Here is a 22,158-nt window from a genome sequence, read left to right as displayed (position 1 = left end):
TAGATGAGCGCACCGCATAGTGCACTCTTATATGCGGTTACTGCACCGTGCCTAACTGTTACGTTTCACTTTTCTCGGAGCACTCGTGATTACTGCATTACGCGTACGTACAATACGAGTAAGCCTCGCTTGCTCGGGCGACGTCGCGCAGCTTGGGCTCGAGGTAATACTCGTAATCGTAATGCAGCCACTTTTACGCATTCCGTAAACGCGTATCAGTTAATGGACGCTTTTCCCAGTATCGCACTTACGGCGGGGACCTCGCAAACGAGACATTGCGGTCTCTGTTAAAAATCACGAATAAAGCGTAAGTGTCTGTAAATCTCATGAGCTTTTATTGTACAGTCATTATAAAAGTACAAATTTCATGCAATATAAGGGTGTGTAAATTTCATGCTCTTTTATTGTACAAGGATATTTTAAAAGTGCATATTTGGTGTTTTGTAAGTGTCTGTAAATTTCATGAGCTTTCATTGTACAAAGTTATTTTAAAAGTACAAATTTGATGCAATGTAAGGGTATTTAATTTCATGCTCTTTTGTTGTACAAGGCTATTCTAAAAGTACAAATTTGGTGTGTTGTACGTGTCTGTAAATTTCATGAGCTTTTATTGTACAAGGCTATTCTAAAAGTACAAATTTGGTATGTTGTGTCTGCAGATTTCATGCATCTTCATTGTACAAGGTACTTTTAAAAGTACAAATTCGATGTGAAATATGTATCTCTAAATTTCATCCTTATTGTACAAAGTTATTCCAAAGGTACAAATATGATATGAAAATTAGAATTACACATGATACAAATACGAACGTCAGTAATGTAGGTATTTAGAAGACTCCTTTGTACCGACGTCGATGAAATTTCTCGACGTGCACTTCACCTTAATTCAAGAAAGTCGCAAGCAAAAATGACTGTAAATCGTTGGAAATCCCCGAAACATTGTCGAAATTTTAAGGCCGAACGTCCCTTGTTACCGAATTACATTGTTTATCCTACAAAGTCAAAGACAATCGGTCCCCAAAGAAGGAAATCCTTTTCAGTGATTCCCGAGAAAATGGCGCTACGGCATTTCTCCATCTTTTCTATCCCAGAAGAACTTTGTTGTTTCCGAAGGAAGAGTGCCATTATTAAATCCTATTTGTTCCCTCTTTTCTTAAAGGAAATGCGAAAACAAATTGACGAGGGAGAGGGAGACGGTTCCCGGGACAATGTGGAACTCTTTAAGAAAAGGGTCGCCGTTAATGGACTCCTTTAGCCGGACTCGCTCAATGGCGCTTCTCGGTTACGCTTCTTCTACTCATCCCGAGGCCATGCGACGCTTTTTCGAGGTCTTCGCTCGACATTTGACATCGTGCTTACGCGTTGTGTCACTTTACCGCTACGATTCGCCGGATCTTTCCTCCATCTTGGTCCCGTTTATCGTCCTGGACCCGTTTACCATCTCTGAACTCTCAGCCTCGAGAGTGCCGAGTTTGGACACAATCTGGCTTGAAATGTGCCCATAATTATGAAAGTGGTCTAAGTCATATATTTTTTGTTTCGAAAATACATTGAATTAATTTCGTTTGAAATAATATGGCGTGAAATAACTGATAAACTCATTTTTTTTTTTAATTTTGACTTGGACCACTTTCATAATTATGGGCACAAATGATCTCAAAAAATAGCCGCGTAATCTTGCTTTTGTTTCGGTTTAAACTTGTTTATTGGAATTTATGAAGAAAATATAGACTTTTACTCAGAAATTTCTGCGAGGTTTATGGAACGAAAGGTTATGTTGGCTTCTCTTGAGCACTTTTTGGTTTTCTTTTCAGTAATTCTTGATTTGATGATCCTTTTCAGTGATTCTTGGTATCATCTGAAACGCCTTTCTGGTTCTTTGTGAATGTTTCTTTCCATTCTTCTACAAACTTCTTGGCGTCCTCTTGAGCCGTTCTTGATCTCACCTGAAGCGCTTCTTGGGTTTTTCTTGAACTATTCTTGACTTTCTTTTATAAGCTTCTTGGCGTTCTCTTGAGCCATTTTTGATCTCACCTGAAGCGCTTTTTGGATTTTTCTTGAACCGTTCTTGACTTTTTTTATAAACTTCTTGGCGTCCTCTTGAGCTTTCTTGATCTCACTTGAATTCGCTGGTTGGTTTCTCTGTATTTCTGGTCTCACCTGACCAATTCCTTGACACCTCAGGGCAGGACTTGATTTCCTTTCAAGCGTTTCTCGGTTTCCCTTTGAGTGCTTCTTGGTCTCACCTGGAACTCTTCTCGGTCTCACGGGGAGCGTTCTTTGGCTCGGATTACGAGCGAGGATCTCTTCTCTCGGTTCGTCTAAGGTTATGCATAAACCAGACGATTCCGGCGCCTTTCCTCCTGAGGTATCTCCGCGGCCTGTTGGCATCCCTGCATTTCTTACTGCCGCTCTAAACGAGAGCGGCTTGCCAACTGTGCAACCAGAAAGCCCCACCGACCCTAGGACAAGTATCCCCTAAGAATGTTAATAAGCTTTCAACAATTCCCTCATTTTCTTGCAAACTGCTCTAATCCGAATGCTCACGGCTAAAAGGGTAAGAAAGAAGGACTTAACCTCAAATCACGGCGATACAACGAAACGTGGACTGCAACAAACTTCGCACCGGGACAAGTCTCCTCTAAAATTGTTAATAAGCTTTCAACAATTCCCTTATTTTTTGCAATAAATTGGAAATACCTGAATGCTTACGTAAAAAGGCATGAAAAGGGAATCTAACCTCAAGTCACGGCGATGCAACGAAACGTGGATTGCAACGAATTTCGCAACGGGACAAGTCTCCTCTAAAATTGTTAATAAGCTTTCAACAATTCCTTTATTTTCTTGCAAACTGCTCTAATCCGAATGCTCACGGCTAAAAGGGCAAAAAATGAGGACCTAACCTCAAATCACGGCGATACAAAGGAAACGCGGATCGGAACGAATTTCTCGAGGCTGCAAAAGTCCCTACACCAACACAAGATGTTAATTAATGACGTTACACAATAACGGAGTATAATAGCACTTAGAATGTATAATTACACGCGTGTAAGGTATAAGGAAACCAGCTGGCCTTAATTCGCGGCGGGTCGGCCGCGTTCCGTCGGGTCGCCGAGCGCCGCGATACAGGGGAAAGCCGCGGCGGCCATTAATCGGCCGCCAGAAGACGCGTGCCCGTAATAACGATGACACGAAGAAACGAATGCACCTCGGGTCGTTAGGACCGCAGCCTAATGACTCGCGGGAGATATATAACGCACTTTTGTCGCGGAAGCGGGCTCCCGGGACCGGGAAAGGGTTATGCGCCGCCGGGAAAAGAGAAACCGGGACGCGCGCCGCCATCTTGGAGGACGCGGGGCGCCGCCATCTTGGAGAACGCGAAGCCCCGAGAAACTGCAACCCCGTATCGGGTTTTCATAGTGATTCGGTTTCCTCGCAGCTGTTTTGCTTTCACGGGGACAAAACGGAGAAATCCCGGAGTTTTAGTGCCCCGTTGCCCCAGCCATTCGCGGTTCTTCCCCGTCTACTCAGGCACCGCTCAACGTAGAATATCCGTAAATTAATCGTATATAAATGTTTATTGAACGTATGGAAGATATGTATAGATATTATGAACTGTATTTTAGATACACTCAGAGGCTAGATGTCCGGACATGGTACGTAGTATATACATATATCGTAGATATCTACAATAGATGGTCTATAGATATTCATATGCATTTGTAAAAAAAATTTAATTCATAACACTTTTTCAGCAGAGTCTGTTTGAGAACTTGTTCAGTACAGCTATGTAGATCGGTACTTCTTGATCGGTGCTAAAGATACTTATTGCATCTTGTTGTATACTTATTCTTGAAAGACAACTCGTAAGTGATTGTAAAATTAAGTCACTTGAAAAATTGTAACGTTTCTATCTTTCTAAACATATTTTCAACGATGTCGATTAACCTTTGGTAGATCTCTACTAGAGCTATTATATATTTTGTATGCGTTAACAAATAAGTAGATATTTGTAGAGCAATAGTGGATATATAATTTTCATCTACAATAGATATAGATATTTATATATATCCTTTAGATATTTTTTTAGATGGATCATAGACGATATACATTTGCTATACCTGTAGAGCTACTTTAGACGATTAATTTACGTATATTTCGCTTCATGGTCATACGGAAAGAAATAAGTAGATATTTGTAGAGTAATAGTGGATGTATAATTTTCATCTACAATACACATAGATATTTATACATATCCTTTAGATATTTTTTAGGTGGATCATAGACGATATGCATTTGCTATACCTGTAGACCTACTTTAGACGATTAATTTACGTATATTCCACTTCATGGTCATGCGGAAAGAAATAAGTAGATATTAGTAGATCAATAGTGGATACATCATTTTCATCTACAATAGACATAGATATTTATATATATACATTAGATCTTTTTTTAGGTGGCTGATAGACGATATACATTTGCTATACCTATAGACCTAATTTAGACGATTAATTTACGTATATTCCACTTCATGGTCATGCGGAAAGAAATAAGTAGATATTAGTAGATCAATAGTGGATACATAATTTTCATCTACAATAGACACACATATTTATATATATACATTAGATCTTTTTTAAGGTGGCTGATAGACGATATACATTTGCTATACCTGTAGACCTACTTTAGACGATTAATTTACGTATATTCCACTTCATGAGTTGCCTGGGCTAGTTGTTCAGCTATAATCGGCCTGATAACCTACTCTTTCCACCCAACTATCGATTGCGATCCATCGAGATGTGCACTTTACCGGAGATTAACCCGTCATCAGGGAGATGCGCTCGTCTCGTTATTTCCAAGTTTCCCCGGTTTCTCCTCAAGCCTAGGGACTTTTTTTTCATGGGGGTTTCCGGCAAGCGCGGCCGCATTTCGCGGGTAAAATCTTACGCAAAAATATAAGAGAAAGGACGGTCAACGTTTTACATGATCGTTATACCCTAGTGTTATTGTAGCAATTAAATAAAAATCTTTTAACCGCGAAGTCTTGGGAAAAGATCATATATTTTAAGAAATTAAATGAACTGCTTTCACATTGACTAGTCTTGCACCGAAAAGAAATTCACTAGACCGATGAAATATTTCCTTAATTCAAAGAACAATTATTAGACTGTAATAAAGTCATATGAATTATCGTTATTCCGAGGAAATGTTGCATTCAATTCCTAGGAATTTACTTCAGTCAAATAATTATTCTTGGAATTACCAAAATATATCTTTGGTACTGTTCAAAGAAAACCATCAGGATTGGTTAAAAAAAAAATGGTATATCAGGGATTTATGGGACCCACCTCCGATGACCTTAACTCAAATTTTAATAAAAAATATACCCTTGTAATAAAAAAAAATATTAGGCTTATGTGCCATTTAAATAATATTCCTTATTTTTCTCATTACCATAGTAATATTTATTTATTTTTTGCAATAAATTGGAAATACCTGAATGCTTACGTAAAAAGGCATGAAAAGGGAATCTAACCTCAAGTCACGGCGATGCAACGAAACGTGGATTGCAACGAATTTCGCAACGGGACAAGTCTCCTCTAAAATTGTTAATAAGCTTTCAACAATTCCTTTATTTTCTTGCAAACTGCTCTAANATTTTTGATGAAAAATGAAATTTCATGAGTTTTAGGACCTACTGTAGGGCCTCCAAATTCACGTGGTAAAATTAGAAAACTTGATTTAAAATCGAAAAATGGGGAATTACCCTACACTGGAAACCGGCCATAGGTTATGTCTCCTTGTACTATTTCATGCTCGGGAAGTTGTAAAAGAATGAGACGATGTTAAAGTATGGAATAATGTTAAAGAATGGGACGCGACATTGCCTTCCAATTTGTGAATCAAGAGGAAATCACTCGATTAATGTTTCCTTCACACGCAGGGACATTTACGGCAGGTTTGAGGTTAGATTTATACCGGCTGACTTTCCCCACCGCTTCGGTCCTTAAAGATTTCGAAAGCGTCATTTTTAACGCCGAAGCGCAACTCGAGAATTACCATTTCTGGGGTGTTCCACTAATTTATGGTCCTGGTGTTTATTTATCTATTTTTTGACATTTTTCAAGCCTGTAGTTCTTAATGAAGTACTCTCGCGTAGGGTGTTCAGAAGATAACCTAAAATTGAGGGCGACGTCACTGATTTATGATCGTGTTTTTTATTTATTCAAATTTACTCATTTTTTTAATCTCTTGTCCATATACCCTCCCACTTGAGATATTCCGAAGATAACCTAAAACTGAGCTCGATTCCAGAGTTCCAATTTATTCCCTAGGAATATCAGAACGATATTTATGGTATTTCTTTCAGTAGGCGTCATTCACGGGATCAATAATTCATGATACTGGTATTTTTACCATTTTTCAAGCCTGTCATTCATAAACAAACCCTCACCCTTGGGATATTCCCCTAACCGAGTTCGTTTCCACAGTTCCAATTTTTCCCCTAGGGATCCAAAACCTCATTTGCCGTATTTCTTTCAATAGGTGTCATTCACAGGATCAATAATTCATCTCACTGGTATTTTTAACATTTTTCAAGCTTCTTATTCATAAACAAACCCTCCCCCTTGGAATATTCCCAGATAACCTAACCGAGTTCGTTTCCACAGTTCCACCCATTCCCCCAGTAATGGCGGATCGTGGTTTATCGCGTTTCTTTCAGTGGGCGTCATTTACTGGTTCCGGTCTAAAGTCGTGGTTTCCTATTCGGGCCCGTGCTTGGGCAAAATGACGGGCCGACGATATATACCCGTCGTGACGAGCCGGCGAGATTAATAGGGTTCCTACGGGATCGTACACGTGCGTTACCATACAATGCCCTGCTCGGTTTCCTAGTGAAATTCCCCTCCGCCGGTTTCCATTAGGTCGGCCGCGGGATTTATGTGGCTCGAGCGACCCCGCGCGCTCTCTCGCGGCGGATGCTCGTAACTCCCGGCCGAGCCGGCGGGGGGCGTTCTCGCGAAAAAATCGCACCTGAGTCCCACGACGGAATAGGGAGTTCTATTTCAAAACGATGGAAATACGCTTCTATTCCAAAACGATGAAAATACGAGGTCTCGGAGTGAAGATTCAATTGACCTGGAAATCACAGATGGCGCAGGGGGTCCCTCTGCCGTCAATTAGGGCCCCAGAAAGCACGAATCCAGAGGATTTCTGGAGTTTCACTTGGATTTCTTTATAATTATTGTATGAAAACGACAGGTGGAGTATGCCATTTGGTACATATCCAATATAATTCGACACAGCTATCGATATAAAAACCAACGTCGGCAACGTATGCATTTAGAAAAATCCTCTTTATTGACGTCGATCAAGTTCCTCTACGTATTTCACTTCGCCTTAACACTAGAATTACCGGCAGATTTTTTTTTGTATAGGATGGGCCATTTGAAACCAGTCATTTTGACTAGAGTTCGAAGATTCTCGGTAACATTAAATTGGAGAAGGTAACTGTGAAACATACCGTAAGTTACCGGGAACATTGAGAATTTAAGAGAACGTTAATTTTGTTATATATACTTTAGGTTTCTCCGTTTAAATACCTTTTTTTTTCAATCAACTTCAAAGTTCAAGCTAAAGAGTAATAATTACTATTAGAAAATATTGATTATAGGGTCGTATTTACCTCCAGCTAAAAATATTCACGTATGTACAACTTCACGGAAAATTCCATGCGATTTGTTTCAAACGAACTGATATTTCATTCTGCGACGAAGCGAATGGGAGGTTTTGATTGGCTACGGAGAACGTACAACGGAAATTCCCCTCTACGATGTTTCTCTATAGCTAATCGAAACCTCTCGTTCGCTCTGTTGAAAAATTCAAATTCTCATAATTTCTCGATAAAAAAGGCTTCGGAGAAATTACCGATAAATTACCGGGAATTTCTCTTCGTTTCTGACGTAACTTACTGGATTTAGAACTCTAATTTTGACTAGCCTTGGTAGTTCCAGTGTTAAGGAAATCCAGTTTTTTATTTCCGCTTGTAAGTTTACGAGAGTCGCCACTCACCTCGCTGGCGCTGGTGTAGTTGGTGGTCAGCTTGATCTGCGGGCGAATCTTGCTGGGCGACTCGCGGGTCTCCTTGAGCGAGCCAGGCGGCTCGGCGGGCTTAGTCGCGTTCTTGGCCGGAGCCGAGGCGGCGGGCTTCACTCTCGCGCCGGCCGCGGCGCTAGCGAGGGCGCTAGGGAGGGCGCCTGCGAGGGTCGCGGCCGTAGTGGCGGCCAGTCCCGGCGGCGCCGGGCTGGTCTGCTTCGGCCGCGCCGCCGGCCCGCGGCTCGCGGCCTGCTGGCTCGCCGGCAGCGCCAGGCTCCCTGAGAGGGTCAGCAGCAGCCCCAAGCTCCACACGCGGCTGGGCGCCATCTTGCCGAGGGCCGCTCGCCGCGCCCTGTCACCCCTCGCCGCACTCGCGGTGACCCCCGACCCCTCTGTGGCGCCGCTTGGCACCTGGAATTCAGAAGGATCACTTTTTTTAACCGACTGAAGAAAAGGGGGTTATCTCCTCGACCTGTATATTTCTTTTTATGTATCTTTACGCATGACTTGCCCCCGGGTAAACCGATTTTCATGATTCTTTTCATTTGTCCTAATCCGAAAGGTCAATTTTGTTCATGAAACTTTTCTTCGAACAGGGCGTACCGGAATCGTTTCAAACTTTTCAAGGTGAATATAGGGACTATAAGGAAGGTCCTGACACTCTTAAAACTTCATGTTTTACAACATATTTTTTATTTACAATTTTTTATTTTAGGCTACCGAAGGGGTGTTGGTATAATATAAATACGAACGTGGGTACGCAGGCGCCGCTGAACGTGGAATATCCGTAAATTAATCGTATATAAATGTTTATTGAACGTATGTAAGACATGTATGGATATCTATGAACTTTATTTTAGATACACTCAAAGGCTTGATGTCCGGACATGGTACGTAATAATTATATCTTAAATATCTACAATAGATGGTTTGTAGATATTTATATGTATTTGTAAAAAAAATTAAATTCATAACACTTTTTGAGCAGAGTCTGCTTGAGAACTTGTTCAGTACAGCTATGCAGACAAATCCTGCCGTTTTTGACACAGAAAATGTACACTTTGTATGCGTCAAGAAATAAGTAGATATTTGTAGAGCAATAGTGGATATATAATTTTCATCTGCAATAGACACAGATATTTATTTATATACATCAGATCTTTTTTTAGGTGGATCATAGACGATATACATTTGCTATACCTATAGACCTAATTTAGACGATTAATTTACGTATATTCCACATCATGGGTTGCCTGGATAACGCAGATATTCCGAAGAACCTTTTTCGCCGATGTGGATAAAATCTCTTCTCATGTTTCACCTAACCTTAATTTCGCGTAGAATGAACATTTTTACTCAGAGGACGGTAGCGATTAATCCCGGGAAACTGAATGGCGTAATAAAGCCGATTAAGAGGGATGTTGGACGGGGGAACGCGGCGGGAGTAATAACGCGAATGGGGATGTGTGACGGTAATGAGCAATAAACGCTGTCGTCCCGTCAGCGTCTCAATGCCGGTTTTACAATTTTCCTCTCCTCTAGCCAGAATTACGGTACACTCGGTATATAATAAACGTGAATGGCGGTGCACGGGCTGTCGCCTTTATGGATACATGGGGTACCGTCCACCGGGTATCGATATCGCCCGGTTCAAGAACCCATGGCGTACCCATAATGGCCGGAGTACGCACTCGCGAGATACGAATCTGCCCTGTTAGCCTCGGTAATGGGCCCCGAGTTTATCGGGCACAATAATGTTAGACAAGAAACTAAGGGTCATCCTCAACGCCGGGGCCCCTTTTTTCCGATTCACTTTATAAGGAGCTCGCGAATGGGCTTCGAATTAGCGGTGCGCGCGCATCGCGGCGCCGCTACCGCCATCTCGCGGCGCGCCACCGAGACGCACCAACTAGGGTGAGTTTCGCGCCAAATACGTACATAGGGTGGAAAGGACATTTACAGCCTCGGTATATATATGTGGGTTCCTATCCTCGTTTCTCGTTGGTGCGGTGATTAAGGTGATATGAAAGTGATATATACACACAAATAGTCGAAATATTTATAAAACTTTTCTCCAAACTGGGTGCACGGAATTATCTGAAACTCTAACACGTGATTATGGAGGCTCTTAAGGAATAACGCGCTGCTCGTAAAATGTCATTTTTTCGAATAAAAAATGTTGTATTTATCTCGGACAAGAACCGAAAGATCCTTTTTTTTTTTTTTTCGAAAAATGAAGTTTTACGGGCAGCGCGTTCTTTCTTAGAACATCCATAATCACGGCCTAAAGTTTGTAGATTATTAGGTGCACCCAGTTTGGAGAAAAGTTTTATAAATATTTTCACTTTTTGGTATGTATACGTCACACTTTCATATCACCTTAAGGGGATGGGATTTATTAATTAATCTAAATCTAATTCTAAATTAACGCTAAGGTATTGGATCGATCTAGGACGATCCACCCACCATCGATGGTTTTAGTGTGGGATTCAGATGACTATATGCAAACAGGGACGCACCAATCGGAGCGCGACTTCGCGGATGCGCGCGCACCGCCGTCGTTCGGGCATGCGCAGAGACCGAAAGGCCGCGTTTATGGGAGAGGTACCGTTTCTTATGCCTAGTGGCACACAGGCCTGGAGCTTCCCGATGCGCCGCGCTGACAATGAGACCGTTGCGTTGCATCACCTTGCATCGCGTTCGCGCCCGGGTGTCCCGGTTAAAGGACCCCCGCCTCCTTTTTCTTCTTCTTTTCGCCCCGACCCTCCCCGCCGAGGCTGCGACTGTCCCACTTGGCAGAACTCGTAATACTGCGGAATATGCGCGCGCAAGACAGTCGACCTGGCGTTAATTTCGCCCCCGGCCGAAAGATGGCGCATGGGAGTCTGGAGAATCTGCGCCGCCATCTTGTTCGAGACAACCAGGGGATCTATGGGCACTTTAAATAAGTTTTGCTTCCTTTTTAAAGAATTCTGGAACTAATTTATGTTTTGATGTTAACGAAATTTAATCCTCTTAGTGCCGGACGACGATATATCGTCGTTTTAGCGTCGTATAGAGAATCTGCGCCGCCATCTTGTTCGACGCGACCAGGGGATCTATGGGCACTTTAAATAAGTTTTGCAACGTTTTTAGAGATAATTCTGGAACTAATTTATGTTTTGATGTTAACAAAATTTAATCCTCTTAGTGCCGGACGACGATATATCGTCGTTTTAGCGTCGTATAGAGAATCTGCGCCGCCATCTTGTTCGACGCGACCAGGGGATCTATGGGCACTTTAAATAAGTTTTGCAACGTTTTTACAGATAATTCTGGAACTAATTTATGTTTTGATGTTAACAAAATTTAATCCTTTTAGTGCGAGACAACGATATGTCGTTGAAGAAAGAAAGAAGAAACAACGACTCATTGAAAAATCGAAAAAGTAAAATTTTTCATTGCTTGAGAGGCATTTTCCAGGGGACTTTCCCCACTTTCTACTAATATATATTTATTACAAATTTCTAAACAAACTTATAATTCGATTTGTTATAATTTTGTAAAATGACGTGGAGAGATGAGTCTTAAATTTATAAGAAAATTTATAACAAAACTATTGTATTTTTATTTTAACACTGTAGGAATGGAATGTCGAGATAAAACGACTCATTGAAAAATCGAAAAAGTGAAATTTTTCATTGCTTGAGAGGCATTTCCCAGGGGATTTTCCCTACCACCCTGCTCAATAAAAGTGAGCTTGCAGTTTTCTTTTCTTTTCCACCGTGCGGTGCATTCCGCGCGGATGCACTCACGCAAACGCACAGATCTCTCCTCGGTCCGTTGCTTCCGACCGACCATTGTTGCAGGGAAAGGGGAAAGAGGAATTAAAAGGCAAAAAAAGAAGGAACGAAAACACGCATGCCCCGGGAAATTGCGATCGATTCGGCGGAAAACATCGGACGGAAGCGTTACCGCGAGCGGTTTTTCCGGAAGCACTTCCGCCGCGTCGTAAAAATAGTCAATCGCTCGTCGGGAAAAGAATAACAAAAGGCCGCATTATTGCGAGGAGAGGAATAAAAATCGCGGCAGAATGTTAGGTAATGGAGAAAATTCGATTTTCGGAGAAAAGTGAGAGAATTCGCTGGAGCGAAAAAAAAACCAAATTCGAATTTCTATTTTTTTTTTCTGATCATCTAATTTAGCGAAGAGCGATTTCTTACGGGTAATTTCAAGAATCAATTTTGCGGAACGGTGAAGGTTTCTTTCTTTGCACAATTCAGAGGAAATTTGTTAGTCTTCTTCTTAGTTAGTTAGTCTACTTGTTAGTCGTCTAATTTCGAGAGGAAGAGCGATTTCTTGCGGGTAATTTCAAGAATCAATTTTGCGAAACGGTGAAGGTTTCCTTTTTTGCACAATTCAGAGGAAATTTGTCGACGGGACAGAAGAGAGAAGGAAACGGAACAGATGAAATGCAGTTGCAAAGAGGGAAATAAAAATTCGCTAAGAAAAATTGAATAATGGAGAAAATTTGGCTTTAAGATGGTGGAGAGAATTCGATGCAGCAAAAATCTGTACTTGTAACCCAACTTACCCCTTCTTTGTCTTGGTCATCTAATTTAGATAAGAAGAGCGATTTCTTGCGGGTAATTTTAAGAATCAATTTCGCGGAATGGCGAGGATCCTTTTTTGCACCGTGCCGAGGAAATTTGTTGACGTTGGGACAAAAAAGGGAGGGAAGCGGAACAGATGAAATGCAGCCGCAAGTGAAGAAGAAAGTGCGCGCGAAAGTCTCACGCAATTGCGTGGCTAAAGCGTTACGTCTGTTCCCGCCGCGTTTTGTGGTCAACCTTTGACCACAAACGCAACCGAAGAGAGGACGCGAGTGCACTTTCTTACGGAATGGTTCATCTTTGATAAACCAATTGCCGTCTCGGTAAACCTTGCGATTTCACAACCCGCCGATTTCCCAGAGCGCGACCTTCGCTTTTTGTCATTATTTTCCTACTTTTTTGTTTTTTCCACTAACGTCCAACTTTTCACACGAATCGCGATTTTTCCTCCCCTGCGGTCATGATATAGATAAACAATCGAGGCGAATTCTGTAAGGACCTAATCAATATTTTTTGGATGTTAAAATGACCCTTTTTTATGAAATTCCAATTTTTCATTTCTATAAATATGTAGATAAACAATCGAGGCGAAAATAAATATATATCCTTATAAATGTTCCAATATAAATGTTTAAATATTTTTTAATTAATAAATCCTTCCAATATAAATGTTTATTGAACGTATGTAAGATATATATGGATATCTATGAACATTATTTTAGATACGCTCAAAGGCTTGATGTCCGGACATGATACATAATAAATACATCGCAGATATCTACAATAGATGGTCTGTAGATATTCATATGTATTTATAAAAAAAATTAAATTCATAACACTTTTTGAGCAGAGTCTGTTTGAGAACTTGTTTAGTACAGCTATGCAGACAAATCCTGTTGTTTCTGACACAGAAAATGTACATTTCGTATGCCTCAAGAAATAAGTAGACATTTGTAGGGCAATAGTGGATACATAATTTTCATCTACAATAGACACAGATATTTATATATATCCATTAGATTTTTTTTCAGGTGGCTGATAGACGATATACATTTGCTATACCTATAGACCTAATCTATACGATTAATGTACGTATATTCCACTTCATGGGTTTCCTGAGCATCGATCTCAAAATAAACGTAAATAAAATCCCTCGATAATAATTCCGGATACCCTGAGAAAAATGTACAACTGAAGGCGAATAAATTTCAGTCACATATGAACCCGGTAGAATTTCACTTATTTTAAAAATTTTTCCTTTAGTCTAAAGTACTTCAAATTTAATTCCCGTAAAGAAATAATTACTGTCAACCATTGAGAATTTCACTTTAGTCAACTATCCGATTTCTAAATAGGCACATTTATTTGATTTCAATTACCACATTTTTCTCGGTGTACTTTTCCCTGCCTACATTCCCCCCCCCCCCANAGTTTCGCGTTTTCCTCTTATTTTCCCCTGCGAGCGGCTTTATCGGCGCATCTATGCAAAAGGAGGATATCCAGGAAGAGAAATGGAGGAGGAATAAAAAGAGGACACAATTGGGTCACCTGGTGCACAGTGGCGGACATGAATGCCTCCCCTGCAGATACGGCATCGCCTGTGCAGGATGAGAGGGCATCGATGTCTCTCAGTGTACAATGGCGGACATGAATGCCTCCCCTGCAGATACGGCATCGCCTGTGCAGGATGGGAGGGCATTGATGTCTCCCAGTCTACGTACTCGTATGCATACTCGCGGGCCGTTATATCTCCGCAAGGCCGCAGACTGCACGCACCTGACATCGGATATTAAACCGCGTTAGGATGTAATTCATGGTGCGTGCCCGTTAGTACCGTTTCCCCGGGATCCCAGCCAATTACGCCAAGACGTCCGCCGCGGACCGTCCGGACACCCGGGACGCCTTCCGTCCCGCTCCGGATTCCTTAAGTTCTTCTTTTTTCTTTTATAGTAATGGAAAAAAATTTATTTTTCCTTAATAATTACTTTAAAGTTACTTTCTTTAACATTTCCTACCTAGGATCAATGTTTCCCCGTTCAATCAGAAAAAATAAAGTCCATATCTAAAGACCGGTCATTTGATCGGTTGCGGTACAAATAGGTTATATATACCTGTAGTATACATACTAAATGTATGTATGTATACTAAACATACTGATGTAGTGTATATACTAAATCTCGGTACGTTTAATGTTATGGTGAGGTGAAACCCCTCCCAAATCAGTCGATTTGAATAAAACACTTTTTTTTAAGGGTATTGGACCAAACTGTTTGAAACTTTGACACATCCCTCGTGATCATCTAAGAATTGTCCTGACACATCTCAAAGTTTGGATTTTGGAAGAAGATTTTTTAACTTAGTCTAGACCATAACCAAAATCTACTGAAACGTATTATGAAAGAAATCGAGTCGGAGAGATCGACCTGGACACCTTCCTTGTAAGATGGGACTCTGGGCTCCGTACATACATTCTTACGTTCATGTCTCTTAGCATACATGTATCTACAAATCGCGCACATCCGGATGGAAACTCGTAACGAGCCGATACTTTCCCTGATGCGAGAGATCGCCCTCGGAAACTGTGACACGAAGTAATCTACATAGTATCTCCCTCGACACGGTTTCCGTGCGTGGGAGTCTTCTCGCGGCGTACAATGCTTCTCCATTTTTTTCCTACTTTTTCGTCTTACTCGCTCCCTTTTCTCCTTTCTTCAAAGGTACGAGGAGAAACCCGCTCGCGATTCGTCGCCGCCGGTAATTGGCCGATGTTACATGACGTCCTACAAAGCGTCTCTAGACGAGCGCGAAATGGGCGCAACGGCCGCCATTTTGGTACCGCGAGAAACCGACTCCGCGACACTAGCGAAGACATCTTAACTGAAATCTACTAAAATCTATGAATAAAGTTCGTTGTATTCAGTTTCACGGGTAATTCTTTCTTTTCCTCCGATTTTTTCGGGACGCATATGGCGACGCAACGGCCGCCATTTTGGTACCGCGAGAAACCGACTCCGTGACACTAGCGAAGACATTTTAACTGAAATCTACTTAAATCTATAAGTCAAGATCTAGTTGTATTCAGTTTCACGGATAATTCTTTCTTTTCCTCCGATTTTTTCGGGACGCATATGGCGACGCAACGGCCGCCATTTTGGTACCGTGAGAAACCGACTCCGTGACACTATCGAAGACATTTTAACTGAAATCTACTAAAATCTATAAGTAAAGATCTAGTTGGATTAAGTTTCACGGGTAATTTTTCCTTTCTTTCCCTCCCCCCTTTTCAGGACGGATATGGCGACGCAGCAGCCGCCATTTTGGTATCGCCAAGAACCAACTCACAATTGGAAACAATTGGTTTTTAGGCATCCGTACTTCTGTGTCCGTATTCAGGTAAAAAAATAAGGATACGTTATTTTTCTTTGATAATAAAATTATATATTATTAGGTAATAAAATTTGGAAAAACACATTTTACCCCTTTTTACTCCCTGAAGGGATGGTTAGGACGAAACCGTGCAATTGTTTTTAACGCATTTGTATTTTTCTTAACTTTTTTTAGGGCATGTATATGTAGTACATAGACATGCCCATATACATAGTAGGTATATACAACCGTGGCTAATCTCTTGGGCAATTTTTTTTTTCTTTCCATTCCTCCCCTTTACCATAACGGAATGGGATAATGACGCTCCCATGGCGTCCCTCTTCCGTTCTAGAGGTTATGTCAACGGGCGACTTAGTCACTCTCTTTTCGGGATTCCGGTCGAGCATTATGATGCAGATCTTGACGTACACCCGGTGTGTGAGGGCATTAATAAGCGGAAGTAACGGGCTCACTCCAAAACGGCTCTTTGGCGCTCCACATCCGCGGTGAAAAAAAAATTTAATTTCAGGGTCATGGCCATTTGGTGAGCACTTAAATTGATGTACTTGTAAACATCCGTTTACGACCTTATTTTCCCTCCCCGTTTATTTCTCTGATTTCAATTGCACCGGTTGTAAACAATACTTTATGGCGACATATTTTTAGGTTAATACTTCTCGATACCCTACATCGAGAAAGAGATCTCATCGAACCAGAATAACATTTCTTTAATGGTACTGACTCGAAGGATGCATTTTAATAGTACTTGCTTCAAGGATAATTATTTAACGCAAATGCACTCGATTCAATTTGGAGGCAACATTCCTTAATAATTGTTACAATTTATTTGAGGAAACAAATTATGACAAGTTTCGAGTAGTGTCGATTTTACCCCGATCTCATAAATGAGTTTATTTAAATAATTAAGATATTTTACGAAATTCGCGATTTTATTCGTAATTTTAATCACGATTTATACAAATTCGTGATTTTGATCACGATTTAAACAAGTTCGAGATTTTAATCACGATTTAAACAAATTTGTGATTTTAATCACGATTTAAACAAATTTGTGATTTTAATCACGATTTAAACAAATTAAACATTTCTTTAATAGTACTGAAGGAATATTTTGTTGACTCAAAAGGATAATTATTTAACGCAAATAAACTCGATTATAATTGGATGCAACATTCCTTCACAATTATTACAATTTATTTAACCTAACAAATTATGACAAGTTTTGATTAATGTCGATTTTACCCTGATCTCATAAATGAGAAGTTTATTTAAATAATTAAGATATTTAACAAAATTCGTTATTTTGATCGTAATTTTTATTACAATTTAAACAAATTCGTTATTTTAATCGTGATTTTAACAAACTTTTATACGTGATTACAAACAAAAAATCGTGATTTTAATCGTGATATTTAATTTTTTTCAAAGAAATAATATTCATCAACCCTGATATGAAATTTATTCTTTTGCTATAGTCATAAGTTCTAAGAGTCCCCAAATTTAATGAACACTTTTAACAGGGAACGAACATACAATCTTCACACCTATATTAATTAACAGCGACATTGATATGTAATCGGCACTGTAACAACAGTTACGTGCACCAACATGGGAGAGGTAACTGTACCCCGAGGACCTCTACATATTCCTTACTTATTACCTCCCATTTATTAATTAGCGATAAAAAAATTCTCCCCATAATTTGTAATTTTTAACAGGCAATTATAAATCCCGGCGTTCACAATCCGCGGAAGTCTTTTCCTTTTTCTTTTTCTTTTTTCCCTCGTCTCGGAATCTTCTCAAGTCGAGGAGCGCTCCATATGCGTACACGTATATATACATACCGATAATAATAATAAGGGGCGGGTCGGTGAAACTCATTATCCACTTGTCAGAGAAACGTACGAGAAGTAGCAAGTGCAAACGATACGTGACGGGAATCCTCGGTACTTGTAATTAAGTCCGAGTTCAAGATATACCTCGAGGTCGGAAAAAGTGGAGAATTCCAGCGATAAAATAAATTAAATAAATACAGCAAACGGATTAATTGGAAATGCACTTTTTCTCTCTGTGATATGAAAGAATCAGCCTAGATGCATTTGAGAGGTCAAATCGTTCGGGAAAGTATTAGATGAATTTTATTTTATCGACGTCGATTGAATTTCTCTGCGCCTTTTATATCATATTAAGGTGATATGTGCTCATAATTATGAAAGTGGTCTAAGTCATATATTTTTTGTTTCGAAATTACATTGAATTAATCTCGTTTGAAATAATATGGCGTGAAATAACTGATAAATTCATTTTTTTTTAATTTTGACTTAGACCACTTTCATAATTATGGGCACATATANTATATATATATGTCAAATCGTTCATATAAGTATTCTCCGAATTGGGTGTACCGATTCGTTTCAGATTGGACCACGTGGATATAAAGGCCCTAAAGTAAATCCTGAGACTCATGAAATTTCATTTTTCATCAAAAATTTATTTATTTATGACGGACCAGAACCAACATGGCGTGGTCTGGGCACGTTTTCGATGTTTTACGCTTCTTGGAGGGTGAGAATCGAAAATGAAGAGTTTCAGGACCTAGCTCGAACAATATAGAATACCGTAGAAATGGAATATTACAGAGTCATATGGGAAAATATGGAAAATACTTTCGCAAACAATTGCAAGAGAATGCTGGCTCGTTCTGTGGGCAACGTTTGTTTTTAGAGAAAAAATTTAGTTGCAGCTAAACGTCACAGATGGCGCTGTCGGTACATTAGAGGATCAAAAGTCCTGAATTCACGGGATTTTCCACAGTTTTACGTCGATCTCTTTATCAATACTTTATCGAAATGACGTAATGGAATGCTTCAGTTCGCATAATTCTCAACGTAGACTGTAAAAGACTTGAACATAAACATAAATCTCGGTAACGTGACAAAATGGCGTAACCCCAAAAAGGGTATAGATGAATATAAATCTACCGAGGTCGATTAAATTTCTCAGCGCCTTTCATATCACCTTAAATGTGAGAAAGAAGGAGAGAGAGAGAGACGTTGAAAGTTCAGAATTGGCCGAAATGGAGCGGCTTCGCAAAATCGATCCGCGTTCCCGAGAGGAAATAAAAGATGGCGGGGAAGAAAATGGCGTCGGAGGCTCCAGGAAGGCAAGGGAGGCAAGAAGCGTGGCGGTAGGTGCAATCGTCTGTTATTAGAGTAAGCGAAAGAACGGCGAACCTCTGGAACCCGGCAAAGATGGGCTCTCGAGGTGGTTCGTTCGTCGAACCCTGGCTCGTTCACCGATTCCTTGGCCGCCATCTTTCCGCGCGATCGCCGCGGCGAGATTTTCCCTCAAGCTCTGGCGATTTCTTACTTTTCGCGCCCCGAGCTCGAGAAACTGCCGGAGACCTTCCCCGAGGGGTTTAAGGGGATCACCGAGTCGAACCGATTTTATGCTCCCTGAGTATTGCTTGGAAGTTTCACCTTCGTTCGCGCATCGAATTCTCCGACTCGAATGACTGCGGTTGAGCCTTAGGATGCTCCGAAAAACTTCATTCATTTTTATGGGTGGATTTTCAAATGACGTCACGATGGACCTTATTATTAAAATGTTCATTTTTTTTCGAATGAAAAGTGTTATTAGATTTTAGGCTCCTTGAGTATTGCTTGGAAGTTTCGCCTTCGTTCGCGCATCGAAATCTCCGACTCGAATGACTGCGGTTGGACCTTAGGATGCTCCGAAAAATTTTTATTCAATTTTTTTTTTATAGATTTGAAGTGACGTCACGATGGACCTTATTTTTGAAAAAGTTAATTTTTTCGAATGAAAAGTGTTATTAGATTTTAGGCTCCCTGAGTATTACTTGGAAGATCCACCTTCGCGCATCGAAATCTCCGAATCGAATGACTTCGGTTGTACCTTAAGCTGCTCCGAAAAATTTTGTTCATTTTTGTGGATGGATTTTGAAGTGACGTCAGGATGGACTTATTTTTTAAAAATTGAGTTTTTCAAATGAAAAGTGTTAGATTTTATGGGTGGATGGATTTTGCAGTGACATCACAGCCCATGCAGCTCATGAAATGGAATGTACGTAAATTAATTGTCCAAATTAGGTCTATAGATATAGCAAATGTACATCATCCATCATCCGCATAAAAAAATATTTAAAGGATATATATTGTAGATGAAAATGATATATCCACCATTGCTCTACAAATATCTCCTTTTTTAATGACGCATACAAAATGTACATTTCCCGTGTCAAAACCAGCAGGATTTGTCTGCACAGCTGTACCGAACAAGTTTTCAAGCAGACTCTGTTCAAAAAGTGTTACGAATTAAATTTTTTTACAAATGCATACGAATATCTATAGACCATCTATTGTAGATATCTACGATATATGTATATACTACGTACCATATCCATACCATCTAGCCTTTGAGTATATCAAAAATAGAGTTTATAGATATCTATACATATCTTCCATACGTTCAATAAACATTAATATACGATTAATATACGTATATTCCACGTTGGCCGTGCAGTAACTTAAAAGAAACGCCTAACGGGACTGTCAACTCCGGAAGAAATAAATATTTATGCAACGTGGAACGATAATTAGGCCGATCCATGGTCGCACATTAAATCCTTTTTCGTTTCATTATCCCCACTTTTTCCGTGAATAAAACATCCCCGTGGGAAAACTGGACAAACGAGCGAGGTGTTCGTATAATGGATGGGCCTAAGGGGTGTTCAAATAGTGCATCGTTCCCGGATTTATTACTTTCTGGCCGAGGAGCCATTAAGTCCTGCGCGGTCCTGGACGGTTTTCTCTCCCCTGTGCGCACCCCTCTATTACCGACCACTAACGATCCCGACTTTACCGATTTCAGGCCGATGCGAAGCCTGCCAGGGATCTGCAGGAATTCCCCGGCGGAGCCGCTCTTTATCCTTCCCCTTATCGTTCTCATTACTTATCGATCGTTAAAAGATACCGATTTTTATCCCCCCTCGAGTTTCTCATGAATTTCTCCTTCTGTTCCAGGTAAGTCGCAGACGCCCCTCAGGGAAGACCAGTGAGTAAAATATAATATAATTACATCAAATTAAGGGGATGTGAAAGTGGCATCCGAAAGCTCGATCGTTCATAAAACTTTTCATAGAACTGGGTGTGTCAAATCGTTTCATACTTTAAAACGTGAATATGGAGACCCTAAGGTAAGTCCTGAAACTCGCGAAATTACATTTCTCATAAAAAAAAAATTATTTACTTATCGTGGACTAGAACCAACATGGCGGGGTCCGGGCACGCTTTCGATGTTTTACGCTTCCTGGAGGCTTAGAATCGAAAATGAAGAGTTTCAGGACCTAGCTCGAACAATTTGGAATACCGTAGAAATGGAATATTACAGTCATATGGGAAAATATGAGAAATATATTCACCATTAATTGCAAGTTAGAATAATGAATTCACGGGATTTCGGCAGTTTTACATCGATCTCTTTATCATTACTTTACCGAAATGACATATGAAACGCTGCATTTCGTATAATTCTCAACGTAGACTGTAAAAGACTTCGACATAAACATAAATGTCGGTAACGGGACGCGGCAGCTTATGTTACCACTTGAGCATTCAAAACGTCATTACCACCAAAAAGGGCACCGATGAATATTACTTTATAGACGTCGATTAAATTCTTCAGCGCCTTTCATATCCTCTTAACTGACCAGTGAAATAAACACGTATGTCTAAAATATATACGTCCTAGCATTAATTACCAATATTCTCTCCTTTATACCGCCATACTGTATTTACAAAAATTTCCATTCGCATTAAACAAATCCGCGTAGAATGGATACTTCCGCATAAATTGAGGGAGATGTGTATTAATATCATCCAAACACGTGGTTGTTAATATACTGCCATCAGTAATTCTATACATGAACCAACAAACCTATTATCGATGCAAATATTTTTATGCACGCGAGGGCAAGGACTCTTCCCATCCGCGTTCTAACCTCCAAATTTTTCCCAGGACTCCATATCCGCCGTAATTGGAAAAAAAAAGGGAAAGA

The 22,158-nt window shown here is 40.3% G+C and overlaps 1 protein-coding gene across 1 annotated transcript in view; it reads left to right on the top strand.

Moving 5' to 3' along the window:
- The window catches only part of LOC105695379 (elongation factor-like GTPase 1), a 69,067-nt gene extending 47,851 nt beyond the window's left edge, over positions 1-21,216 (top strand). The window contains exon 4 of the mRNA XM_012416906.2: positions 21,125-21,216. Coding sequence (XP_012272329.1) covers positions 21,125-21,159 — 35 coding nt within the window. The 3' untranslated portion in view covers positions 21,160-21,216. The remainder of the gene's footprint in view (positions 1-21,124) is intronic.
- Positions 21,217-22,158: the final 942 nt, after the last annotated feature.

Source organism: Orussus abietinus, unplaced genomic scaffold (assembly GCF_000612105.2).
Source record: "Orussus abietinus isolate OABI.00-Male unplaced genomic scaffold, Oabi_2.0 scaffold271, whole genome shotgun sequence".
Lineage (NCBI taxonomy): Eukaryota > Metazoa > Arthropoda > Insecta > Hymenoptera > Orussidae > Orussus > Orussus abietinus.
Note: the sequence above shows the minus strand (reverse complement) of the source record. Positions and strands in the feature narration are given on the sequence as shown.